The following is a 13,949-nucleotide window of genomic DNA, read 5'->3' on the forward strand; positions in this document are numbered from 1 at the left end:
GTGGCCCCTCCCATTGCGGAGCACAGGCTCCGGACGCGCAGGCTCAGCGGCCATGGCTCACGGGCCCAGCCACTCCGCGGCATGTGGGATCCTCCCGGACCAGGGCACGAACCCGTGTCCCCTGCATCGGCAGGCGGACTCTCAACCACTGCACCACCAGGGAAGCCCGGACCTGTGTTTTTTAAAACAAAAAAAAAAAGAAGAAGAAAAAAGAGGAAGTAATTTTGACTCTTAAAGAATTGCCCTTGTGTATAACTTATGAGAATGTTACATTTAAGAGTTGTGTAAGATGTGATTTTTTTACTGGTCGGCAATTTTTTAATGTCAGGGTTTTTTTGGTTTTATAAACTTACTTTTCTAACTTTTACTTCCTAAATCATTGAATGTAAACTAAAATGAATGAGCTGAATGCTAACTGTGTTATTAGCTAGTTAAATATTTAATCCTCAGTTTTTCTCTTGTCAGTAAACTTCTTCCTCTTTCTTTTTTCTTTCTTTCTACCTTTTTTTTTTATTTTTAGGACCTGGGGATACCGAAAGTGGGTCATATGAAGCGAATTCTCCAGGGAATTAAAGAGCTTGGAAGGAGCACACCCCCAGTCTGAGGTGTAATCATATTGGTGCTGTTCCTTGGAAGGAAAGTAATTGCTACTTAATACAAAGTCCTTGGGAGCCATTGGCTGTTCTTGTAGTTTTCTGCCTAGATAAATAAGCACCACTGAGGCACCTCTACGGCTTGATATGGGTGAAAAGTTTGATTTGAGGTATTAGAAAATATTTTGTGCCACAAAAATACATTCCACAAAGCCATTTTCTTATTGTGCAAACCTGACACATTCAAATTTGCTCATATTAGTAAAAAGGTGGGAGGAATCTGAGACAATTGCATTGTCCAAAAGGTGGAATTGCACAATGTTTACTTTCCTTTAACCTGGTCAGATGGAATGTTCTTACCGTGCAAACACATAACAATATGTAGCTGAAATTTCTTGGGTTTCATTATTGGAGGCATTGGCTTCTTACTTAAAATCACTGGCTAGAAGACTAAGATGTAAATTAAGTGGTGTTTTGAATTGGTATCACCTCAGATTCCTAGCTCTCAGTGGTCAAAGAATATGGTTAAAACCCCTCAAATACTATGAATGAATGCAAATCTTAATGCACGATGTTCCTGCCTGAATTGTCTTTCTGTTTCTTGCATGTCACATTTAATATGTAACACTTAGCTTTAATGTCAGTTTTAATGGAATTTAATTTATTACTACCTAAGTACCTTTTGGTTGGCTAAAGGCACTTTTCTGTTCTTTGATGTGGAATTTTGCATAAATATTCTATATCTAAGAATTTGTGAACATGTGTCTGTGCCCTAATCAACAAATGATATATACCTTATGCAAGCCAATTTTATACCAACCTATCATAAACAGTAGGTGTGCACATTAAGAAAATTCTCTGGATATTTTCATAAAATTATATGTTCTGTTGCCTAACAAAACTTATTATAGCTCTTCGTACCAAAATTCCCACATTCTGTTTTAAATTTTTCATTTCAATTAAATAATTATTTAATACTCTGTTTGCATGTATAATATAGCAGACTGTTGACATCCAGGAATTTCCCCAACGTCTCAACTGGGATTGGTATACTGATTGGTCACCCAGACTCGTCCACTGGCTAAAGGGACTCCTGACACAAACTTCCCAACAAAAGAGATTTAAATTTTTTCTTAAGGGCTTTCCATTATTTATTATTATCTCACTTAATTCTTACATCCTATCAGGTAGATATTATTTTCCTTTTTGTAAACCACTATACTTCAGTCTAGCGCATGAGGAGTCAACATTACAATGATCAAAATCTTTGAAAGCCAAAGGCATACATATCAAAAAGTCACAAAAATGTCCTTAAATAAATTTTCTTTAGACATTATATACCAAACAATTAATTCTAATGTTTAAAAATCTTCTATATAAGAGAAGTAGACAGGGTACTACTGACCCAGTGGTTAACAATTTTCAACAAAGTAGCCCTCTAGGTAGGTGCTCAAAAGATATACATATATACACGTATACATTTGTATGTACATTCACACTTGTGTACATGTAATCTAAACTATACTCTCATTGATATTTTCTAGACATTTATTTTCCAGATGCTTAAAGAGAAATATAGATGGGAAAACATTTAAAATGAGCTATTGTCTGACATATAATTTAATTATATCAAAAGGGTTTAAATATTTGATGCTTATCCTTATTTATAACTTGAGTATTTACCAGTAAAAATCACAAAATTTGGGCATCTGAAAAATAAATGAAACTTGATAGGTTCCTGACCAAGTGTGTCTGACTATATATTTTACCTAAGTTGTGAATAAATGGAAATTTTCCAAAGCGAATTGTATCAGGTAGCTTAAAAGAGCAAAGAGCTACTCAGTTAATTTTAATGTTATCCACACTTATGAAATCAAAGGTCTTCCTTTCCAGTCCCTTTTAGAGTGCCTCACCCTGCAAAGTGTCCTGCTCTTTCAAGCACTTCCCTGTGTTCTCAGAACTCTCTGCTGAGATTGCGGATCCCTGTCCACAAAAAAAAAACAAAAACAAAAAGGAAAGGTGGAGGCAAGGAGGCAAGAAATCCTAGAAAAGAATGAATTAATGCAAACATCGTTACCGATTTTCACTCTCCCCAAATTCTCCTTTGCCAGTAGGAAAGATTATCTAGTTATCACATGTTCAGAATTTAAGAGGAAGATGTAAATGATTAGATTTTGTATTTGATGTTGCTTTTTCACTCTTGAGTAACATCCATTATATATGTTGAACCTCAGTTAACAGAATCCTTAGCTAGAATTTTCCAGCAAATGGGTTTTGAATAAGAGCATTTTTCACTGTATGCATTGTCTGTGCATAGCTATGTGGGACCCAAAGGACATCACTCACGCCTGTTTGCCAGGATGGTGCCCTCAGAGCCTCCAGAGGCCAGTGTCAGCCTCGCAGAGGAATCAGCTTCTCATGGTAGATGAGGTTACAACAAAGATAGGAAGAGCTTCTCCACGTGGCCTGATCCCGGCTCTGGGGAGTGCAGGTGGGGCCTCTGCACTTTGGTCCATGTGTAAGCTGAGGTGAGAAGCTCAAGCCTGGGCCTGATTGCCAGCTGTAATTGCCGTCTTTCCTCCCCACCAGACTCCGCTGCATGTAGATAATTTGGGAGGGCTGGAGGGGAATCACAGCTCACATCCACTTCCTTTCATTTTCCTTCACTGCTCGTTTTCCTGAGGAACAACTTACTTGTCAAGAAAGGGACAGGGTCAGGCCTAAATAAAATTTCAGAGTACTCAATTTTTCTCTTCCATCTGTCCCTCCACCTCACTTTCTGAGTTTCTTGCTTACTTCCTGGCTTCCCATTTTTCCACGTGCCCAATAGAGATGGTTGCTCAAATTCTCACTGCCACGTACTGCCCTTTCCTCATCAACTGTCCCACTACAAACGGACTCCTTTTATCTTGCCCCAACTTAGCACCCACTGTGGGTCATCTAGCCAAGTGTTAGGAAGAAAACAATGTAAAGAAACTGATTTTACAATTTGCATTTTATAAAAGGAAAGTTACTAATCTAAATGAATTGATGGATTAGATCATTTGAGGACCATCACATATATTGCTGTGGCCGAGAAGAGGTGATCCCTGAATGTGTAAGATCTGTGCTGTCCTACATGGTGGCCACTAGCTCCATGTGGCTGTTTAAAGTTAATTTAATTAGAAATTTAGTTTCTCAGTTGCACTAGCAACATTTCCATCACTCAATAGCCATAGTAGACAATACAGATGTTGAATAGTTCCATCACTGCAAAAATTCTACTGCATAGCACTGCTCTGCATCGTTGCTACTCAAAATGTGGTCCATGCACCAGCAGCATCCGTATCACCTGGGAGCTTATAGAAATGCAGAATCTCAGTCCATTCCAGCCCTGTTGAGTCAAGATCTTCCTTTTAATAAGATTTGTTGGGTGATTAGCACTGGCCTAGATGCGTTTTTCTCTCTCCTAGCTAGGAGGGATCTGAGGTCTTTGAAGTTTCTCAGAATAGCTTGCTATCCAACCCACTGTTTCCTATCCCTTCTCCAACTAGTCCCAGAAATGAGCTGAAACTCATGCATCACCCAGCTGAGTTTTCTTCTCAATCCTTATTCCTAATCCAGGTTCTAGATGAGCCCTACCTACCCAGTATATATTTTGGTTATATTTTGGTAGATAAGGTGGCACACAGGAGATTGGCCAACACAACTGGCCTCTCTCCAGCCCCTCACCCCACGTCTAAGTCACTAACAATCTGCATTTGCTCATGTGACATTCTCATTTGTTCACAACTTAAGTCACAGGGAACATTTCAGAAGAATATGTACAGAGATAAGTAAAGACCGGGTTGATCTCCAACAACTTGTACTTCTCACTTTCGTCTATCAGTAGATTATCCTATTGACATAGTTCATGCTTGAGGACACATGCACACATTAAATGAATCATTAGGCATGCAAAAAAAAAAAGAGAGAGACCCAAAATGACTACAGGTAAAGTGAATGCGTCATTAAGACCCTAAAAGAAGGCATGTTTTGCTAGACTAAAGTCTGTCTTTCTTATTATGCTAACTCATCCTGATTTTCAGATAGTTAATAATTCCTTAAAATAGTGCCTGAAAAATAATATATTCTTGACCCTCAAAATACAAATTATTTAATTCTATAATAAGATCTGTCCGAGTGTGACATATGGTCAGTAAGCCTTTACTTAATTTTTACATAGTTATATAATTGACCAAAACATTATTGCCTAGAGATTCTTTAGCTAATTTTAATGAATAAAGAGACCACTACTTTAATCTCCATAGAAGTTGTTTGTAACAGGAATTGAGGAAGGAAATACCCATGCAAAACTATGACTTAGAAAATTAGAGTGGAAACGTCTCTACATCATTTCTAAAGTAAATGACCTATTATCTCCCACTGGGTTGACAACATAGTGGGCTTTTCTGTTGTATAGATGTGAATTCCTTAAAGATACCGCTTTTCATTAAGCTGTAGAAACATTACATCTTTCAACCTTGACATCTAGGATCTCTCCTGCTCGCTCCTTCCAAAATGAACTTATCTTGCATTTTTCAAATGCAGGTTGGATGAAACAATGGGTTTAGAGATTGATGATATTCGTGGCAGTTCTTTAAATCAGCTGAAAAGAGTAAGAAGTGAAGATTCCTCAATATTATTGGTCAATGGAATAGCTTCCCAAGTGGTTTCCAGAGCTTGGCTGCCGTGCCTCTGCCCTCACTGCCCCACGCCAAGTGCCATGGGGCCTGGGGCTTGTTTCTCTCTGCTATGGCATCTCCCCAGTGACTCTTGTATAGCAATCTCTGTGTCAGTTGGGGAATATGTTGCCCTTGCAATAGAATGCCTTTTAAAGAAACAAGCAAAACTTTAAAGAGGCAATGATTATTGATTTTTCTAATACACAAAGCATTCATTTTTATTGTTATTATTGTTTCCTCTTTATTTCCTCCAAGTTTTGTTGAGAGACGTCTCCTTTAGAATAAAAAACTGTAAAGGTTTATCGTGACAGAGAACGGAGAGATAAAAAGACAGCTGGACTGTACCTATTTGTATACTTCTTTCTGTTATTTTCAGGAAAAGAAGTTTAACAGAGTAACTGAGGCTGCCTTAAACTCAGTAACGATGTTTAAGAAAAACCCCATATTACTAATATAGATGAACAGGTTACTTCCCTTTATGTAATTAAGATTCTATTTACATATATTTATATCCTCTCCCTCTTAATTTTGTATGCACTTCCAAGTTTTAGTTGGAAAAATAGAAACCAAGCCACTACTTAAACGTTATAAAAACTCCACATAAAATATTTCATTTTAGCTACAAGTTATTCATTGTATAGGAATTTATGAATAGTCTGGATATTTCATAGAACTGCATTTCAAGAGCAAGTTAATCAAACCTAAAGGAACATAGGGTTACTTTCTCAATGGATTAACGTAAGTTTCATACTCAGTTGATAATGCCACTGAAGTAGGATAATGCAGTTAGATATTCAAGCTAAAAAGGAAAACAAATATATTTTGTTGTCCTTACTGTTTGCACTATTGTTTGCCACTGCTTAGCCATATCTGTTTCTATATTCTAAGTATTAAGCTGATATGTAGCTAAAGATTTCTTACAGTTCTGGTAACTGGTAACTAGTGCTGTGAAAGGTTTTGGCGTTGTAACATTCCCAGTTTTGTGAGTTATATATTGTATATTGAAGATGACTAATAAATTGGAGTAATATATTTATCTAGAGCTGGGAAAATATAATTATTTTCAAATCTTCAAGTAAGTTGTATCGAATTTTTTCTTCCTCTTAAGTGAAATGAAAGTCTCAGTTTTACATTAAAATGTCTATTTATACAACAGGTTTCTCCTTTTACTGGTTTTATTAATTTTCATATTAAAATTTTTCTTATCTTTTTATACCAAAAAACTGGTCACGCTGGTGATTCAAACTGCCAAGATGTATTTTAGTTTGTAGGACTTCTGGCAGACAAAGTATTTAATAACAAACCAGCTTTGTATATTTTGTGGCTTTGGGGGCAAGTATTTTACCTTTTGAAACTCTATGCGAGGCAGTGCTGATATCAGCAAAGTCAGTAATAGACAGTATTACTCATAATCATCAGTAGAAGGTTTTTACAAGTTGTATAAATCAGTGCATTTATTTATTATGTCGTGAAATGTAATCTTTATACAAAATGCTTATTCTAGATCTTTTCTTTGTTACTGCTGTTGCTTAGAGTGTAACAGCTCTGTTAATGATTTACTTACGTACTTGAAGTACTCATTTCTGTCAAACAGATGCCCAGTTTTTTTCCGTGTAAAAATCTGATTCTTTACCATCATAGATAACTGAAAAGTAATAGGGAGTTTGTTAAAAAAAAAAAAATTTCATGTTTAAGATAAATATGGAAAAAGGCATAAAGCCAAAAATGAAATCACCAATATTAAGTATTTACTGTAACCAAGGGATTCATCATGCTATATTTTGCCAATATATATTTTATCTTCAAGTCAGGACTGCTTTTCTGTAGTAAATTTTCAATTTTTGTTGTAAAAGAGATCTCAGTTGATTATACTGCCAATATGACATTTGAATGAACATTAAAAATCTGGAACCCTCCAAATTTCACATACCTCCAGCTCTAGGTTTCAGGGTGTATATTTTTAACAGGTTTGCATTTGACTCTGGGCTGCTTTAGTCAGAGTACTTATGAGGAATAATGGTTTGTCTGTTTCTGTCAGTTAAGTCAGTGAGATTTTAATTGAGTTTTGAATTCTTTCTGTTTGAAAATATTCTCTATTCAACTTTTAAAAAACTAAAAATGTTAAACATAATAGCACAACATGCCACACAGAATAAAATCACGTTTTCAAGGAAGAAAAATAACTGTTCTGATTTACCATGAGGCTGTGTCATATACCAAAGAAATCACTTTAATAAGCCCTAAATTCAACTGTTTTATTGGTTTACAGTGTAAGCAGTAGATGAAATGTAAGCTATTTAAGAACTATAGTAGAAGATTAAGAATTAATTTACTAGAATTTAAAAGACATAGTTTTATATTAATTTTATTATTGCACAAGCAATTATTGAAGGCAGGAAAAAAGAAAATATATGAGAAACATTATATGGAAATTAAAGGAAAAAGGAGCTTGGTAATTTGTGAAAGTTTTGGAAATCGAGAGTTTGAACGTAGGTATCTTTCAGTTTATATTATAAAAATGCAAAGCGTGTGAGATGTATGGTGAGCACAAAACCACAAAAAACAAAAAAAAAGTCACACTGGTGAAGTCTGGGATTGTATCTGTATCTTTTCAAAATAACCAGTGAGTTTAGGGAGCCCATTCTACTGTTGAAATTTGGAAGTCAATTAAGCAGGTAGTTTGGATAACCTGATCATTTGTGTTTATTACATGAGGCAAATTTTCTCAACTTAGTAAGTGATGTAGGGAGAACTAGTCAGAAGGGCTTAGCAACTTCCCAAAGAAGAACTCTGGTACATGTAGGTCAGACCAGACCATACAGAGTAAAGAGATTGATTTTCATGAACCTTTCAAGGCTTAGAGCCTTGAAATTTGTTAGCAAGGATGGATTTTCCTTTCATTTGAAACAATAAAAAAGTATTCAAATTTATAATATTATAAATAGCTAAATTCTGTGATTCTGGAGATAGGAATATGGTTTAGGTTTATTGGGTTCCTCAACTGACTTTGGCGCTGGCTCAGTGTGTCCTTACTATGAGCTAGATGTTTTGGTGCCTCGGTTTCCCTAATTAGAAATGGCACACAATATTATCAATTATAAGTACTTGTTAATTTTTCTTTTACAAAAGAAACTAGCTAAGTGTGAATCATACTTAAAGTTACTACTTCTTTCCCACTGTTGTTTTAGATGTGTAGAAAAGCTTCCCAGACTTTATCCCATCACATGAAAATTAAAAGCCCAAATTAATATCCCTTTCTGTTCATTTTTAAAATGAGTGAAGTTACATTAGTACTATCAGCACCAGAGAAGGTTATGGGTATGTTCATCTGTGTACTACAGGTTCATATTATTCATTTTAGTATAGGCTAAAAACTCACTTCTAAAATCTTCAGAAATTTAGAGTAACTTAATTTTTTTACACTCACCCCAGACAACAATTTTATAAATATATAAATATATATATATATATATATTTTTTTTTTAAGCTAAGACTTTCACATCTTTTCTTAGATTAACTCCCCAAAGAGGAAAATGTCTCTTTAAATCAGCGTTTTTAAAAACAGAATACCGGACTCCCTTACCTTGTTTTACTCTGTGACGTCACTTACTTTCTATACTAAGTGAATTCTAAATGGTTTCCTTGCTGTTTGATCTGAAGCATGCATCACTATCTACCTTCTTTGGCCATGGAATGGTACAATGCAAAGTACCTTCAAAACTTCCTGTAAAGAAACTAAGCTAGAGATTGTCTTAATTATTACCATAATGGAAATCTAAGTACAATTAAGGGGGAAAAATTCGAACAACCTAGTTAAAATTATTAAATATAGATAAGGGTAAATGAATATTGACTTTATTTTTCCCTGACATTTGAATTCAGTCACTGTCTGATCCTTGACTTAAAGATTTCCTTGCTAAATCTGGTATTTATTTACGACATTGGAGCTCCTGCTACATCCCCCTCCCCTAAAAATGCTGGAATTTTAAGAGGGTGTAAGCTGTATGACATAAGGGAAGAGACTGATTCAGAGCTCATTTGCATATATTTTGATCTGTCTTAATGGCACAACTTAGTTTTCATAATAACAGATCTCTAAATGATGATTCCAGAATGATTTGGTACAGTGATGGGAAAAAATTATTTTTCTGGAAATTTGCTTCCTGCAATGACCTGATATACAGTTGACCTTAGTATAATTAAAATTAATTATCATTTTAATTAGACCCTACCCTGTTTACAGATTTCCATTTTGCAGCAATTTTTAAATATACATAATGATGAGCATGAAAGAATTGCAAACTTGAGCAGTTCTTTTGTTTCCTTGCCTCCTTTTACTTGAAAAGCTTTCAGAAAGCTTTTGAGAGATGACACAGTTCTCATAGCAACATTATGTGATTATGTTTTTCTGCCAAGACACTCATAAGCTAAAATATGGAACAAAACACAGGCTTAACTTAATCTTGCTTTGGAATTGTATAAGCCAAAGCCTTTTCTATATCAAAGTGTTTTTTTAGTATTTATACAGTTGCATATTTTATTTTTTGTCCATCTCAAAAATTGAATTGACATTTTATGTTGTATTTCTAATTAGTTGCAGTAAAGCAAAGCGCTAATGCCTTGGTTCAGACTTTTATCAGTACAAACCTTTACCATTTTTCTCTCCTATGCTTTAAATTTTCTTTTAATTTATTTACTTTATTTATTTTTGGCTGCATTGAGTCTTCTTTGCTGTGCGCGGGTTTTCTCTAGTTGTGGTGAGCAGGGGCTACTCTTCGTTGCGGTGCACGGGCCTCTCATTGCGGTGGCTTCTCTTGTTGTGGGGCATGGACTCTAGGCGTGCGGGCTTCAGTAGTTGCAGCATGCAGGCTCAGTAGTTGCGGCACACGGGCCCTAGAGCACAGGCTCAGTAGTCGTGGCGCACGGGCTTAGTTGCTCCACCGCATGTGGGATCTTTCGGGACCAGGGCTCGAACCCATGTCCCCTGCATTGGCAGGCGGATTCTTAACCATTGCACCACCAGGGAAGCCCCTCTCCTATGCTTTTGCCAGAGTTTTTCAGCGACCAGTTTTCCTACCTTCATTCTCCCCTGCCTCTAGTCCATCTTCCACATGGTTGACAGATTGGTCTTTTTAAAACACAGATTTGTTTTGTCATGCCCCTGCTAAAAATTCTTAACTAGACTCTCCCTCCTTTACAGCATGGCAACCTAACTCCTTAGCGTGATGGATAAGGGTCTCCATGACCTTGCCTCTTCCCACCATTTTTAGCATTGTCACCCACCATTTCCTCTAGAGACCTTTTGTAACCCAGGAGTTTGGAACTTCTCACGGTTCAGTGCTTTGGCATAATCACATGCTGTAGATCAACTCATTCAAGACTCAGTTCAAATTTTACCTTCTATGACACTCCACCTGACTTCCCAGGCAGGTTAAGTATTTCATCCATGCTCCATAGTCTCTTGAAACTTCTTCTATTAAAATAACATCGCATTTCAATAATTCAATATATATATATCACATTTCAGTAATTCAATATATATATATCTGCTTGCCCACAACTGGATTTCTCTTTGTAGTCTCAGTGTCTAGCTAGCACGTAATAGGACTTTAATAAATGTTGAGTGAATGAAGGTAATATAGCGCCCAAACTTCTTTGTGTTTTTATACTTTCACAAATGAACGCTTAGGCTTCCCTGAGAGTCCACATGAGGGGGATGTGTATTCAGAAGCCCGCATGGACCCTGGGAGAAGCAACAGAAGAGAAACAGCAGGGAAGAGCAGTTGCTTTGTGAAGGATAATCATTTGTTAGCTATTCATGAGAAATATTTACCAAATCTGAATTCTTGTTTCTAAAATTGAAGCTTAGTAAATTTTCACATAACTGCCAACTACTTCTTATTCATAATCCATAAATATGCCCTAAAGATGATCTCTCTCTTTGGCAGGTATTCAGTGTATACAATCTACATAAATACATACACTAATTACCTACACAAAATAATGAGACTTGAGAAAGAATTTTTAAAAAGGTAATGAAAGTGTAATTTTCTGAAAAATAGTTTTCAACCAGAGATAGAGACTGAATTTGTGCAATATCAGGTCATCTATAGTTAATGATTATTTCATTTTTTATTATGCAAATATAAGAAGGCTTGTTTGCCACTGCTATCACCCCATATAGAACATAAAGACTAAAAACTATTACCTAAGGGTTTGTTTTCTCTTTTGTGATTCTATAAAGGCGTTATTCCATGTCTCCAAATTATGATAAAGGTTAACATAAAAAGCCCTATATCGGAATTCCCTGGCAGTCTAGTGGTTAGGACTCTGCGCTTCCACTGCAGGGGGCATGGGTTCGATCCCTGGTCAGGGAACTAAGATCCTGCATGCCACCTGGCATGGCCCCGCCCTAAAAAAGAAACAGCCCTTTAAAGTCAATAATTTTAAAAATTAAATAAATCCAAAATTTGCATGTAATTAAATGGCCTCTTATTTCACTCACTTAATAGATATTTTTCTACCTGCTCTACACTTGACATTTGATTAATGCCAGGGATACGAAGAAAATAAGACATAGCTCTTGTCTGAAAGAGTTCAAGTTCGTTTTCATGATGATTCTTCTACAGTTTGTTTAAGAAATTGGGAGGACATGTTTTTAAATCAAGTAGTATTCATCAGATTTTTTCAGGGAAGTGGTCACCTTCCACCCAAAAAACTAAATTCTGTGTCATAAATAAGTAATCCCATTCTTATGTCCACAGTTTTTGTATTTTCAGGTCAACCACAAATAATTTTTGACCATCACTTGTCAAGTACATCTTTCATCAATCCTATAGAACCCCATTTCCACAACCATAGGTGCTATGTGTGATCCAAGTGACTAATGAGTTTGTAGGACACAAGTTCAATTTTAAGTCCATTTTAGGAAGGCATATATCCTCATTAATGACACACACACCAAAATATATGAAGTATACATTGGGAACCCACAGTAGAGGGAAAAAGTAAATAGTGCTTTCTGGTATACTTCAAAGGCTCTACTTGAAGTTATGGGTTGATGTTTCCACCTCAGTTATTTTTAATGGGGAGTAGGGAGTAATACTACGTAACAGGTAGCATACTTATCTAAGCATATAGTAAATCTACTACTGGTATTTTTGTGCCACAATGCACTGATATATAGATGAAACAAAACAAAAATATGTGAGTTATAAAAAATTAACTTCTCTGAATATTTATTGATGGTTAGGCAATTGGGTTCCTTTATGAGAAGGAAAAAACTATTGTCGATAAGTATGGAAAAAACCTTACTTGTATGTACATTTACATTTTGATAGGCATATTTGGAAGTCACCGTTTTCCATCAGTATAAAGTATCAACCATTTCTATGTTCTCTAGCAAAAGGAAATTCTTAGTTTGATAGAGCTTTACTCTTCGTTCGATGTTGTAAAAGGACCACAAAAGAAAGAGGCTCAGAAGGCTGGACACTTGACCGTCATATTCAGCACATTCATTCTACCTTTCAATAATCAGTCATGGGACTTCCTTGGTGGCACAGTGGTTAAGACTCTGAGCTCCCAATGCAAGGGGCCCAGGTTCCATCCCTGGTCAGAGAACTAGATCCCACACGCATGCTGCAACTAAGAGTTCACATGCCACAACTAAGGAGCCCATGTGCTGCAACTAACACCCGTCGCAACCACATAAATATTTTTTAAAAAGATAATCAGTCGTGATTTACCTCCTATTTATCATCATGTTGAAAACCTAACAATATTGTTCCTTTTGTCCCTTGCATTGCAGAAGATAGTTGGGATCTAGCCTTTGCCATATTATTTATAGATAAGAATTTACTACATTTTGGTAGTCTGTTTTGAAACTTGTATCTGAAAGATGGAGATCCTATCTATTTATTACACAGTGGGCTCTGTTTGCTGCAGAAAAGAGTGAAACTTTAAACTGCTTAGTACACTTGCCAGTGAAATATACCTGACAGAGCAGAGGTTATAACTTTAGCTCTAATGACTTTTAATAATGGTAAGAAAACGTGAGTTTTGTTTGTTTACATGCTGTTTACAATGGCATAATTTTTAAAATATATACAATTGAGATATTTATTGCATACTATTTTAAAGATGTTTTATGTGTTTTCACCTTTGGAATATATTGTTACAGTTCCTTATACTGATAATTTGGGTGGCTTTGTTAATGTAGCTAGTAATTTTTATGACTACTAAGGTTTCTGTGCCTTTTATTGTGGGATGCATGATTATGTATTTATTGTATGAAAGTCACTGATGCGTGTATTTTTGTACTTGCCGAGAGTAATGGTTGATCTCGATGTACATGATGATGAGAGATGCCTTTTCCAAAGGGCACTGCCTTGAGATCGTCCTTCTCAAATAAAAAGAATGCATTTGGACAATGTGTGAAGTCTCCATTCTTTTTGATTGGAATCCCTCTTTTTTTTTAAATTAAACCTTTTATTTTGAGATAATTGTAGATTCACATATAGTTGTAAAAAAATAACAGAGAGAGAGAGAGAGATCCTGTGTACCCTTTACCCATTTCTCCCTGGTGATGACATCTTGCAAGCCTATATATAGTACAATATTGCAACCAGGATATTGACACTGACACAGTCAAGAT

General features: G+C 35.9%; 1 protein-coding gene across 1 annotated transcript in view; it reads left to right on the forward strand.

Annotated features, from left to right (window-relative positions):
• Positions 1-13,725, forward strand: part of DGKH (diacylglycerol kinase eta) — a 182,084-nt gene extending 168,359 nt beyond the window's left edge. Inside the window, exon 32 of the mRNA XM_067713236.1 lies at positions 521-13,725. Coding sequence (XP_067569337.1) covers positions 521-604 — 84 coding nt within the window. The 3' untranslated portion in view covers positions 605-13,725. The remainder of the gene's footprint in view (positions 1-520) is intronic.
• Positions 13,726-13,949: the final 224 nt, after the last annotated feature.

This window comes from Pseudorca crassidens, chromosome 18 (assembly GCF_039906515.1).
Source record: "Pseudorca crassidens isolate mPseCra1 chromosome 18, mPseCra1.hap1, whole genome shotgun sequence".
Taxonomy (NCBI): Eukaryota; Metazoa; Chordata; class Mammalia; order Artiodactyla; family Delphinidae; genus Pseudorca; species Pseudorca crassidens.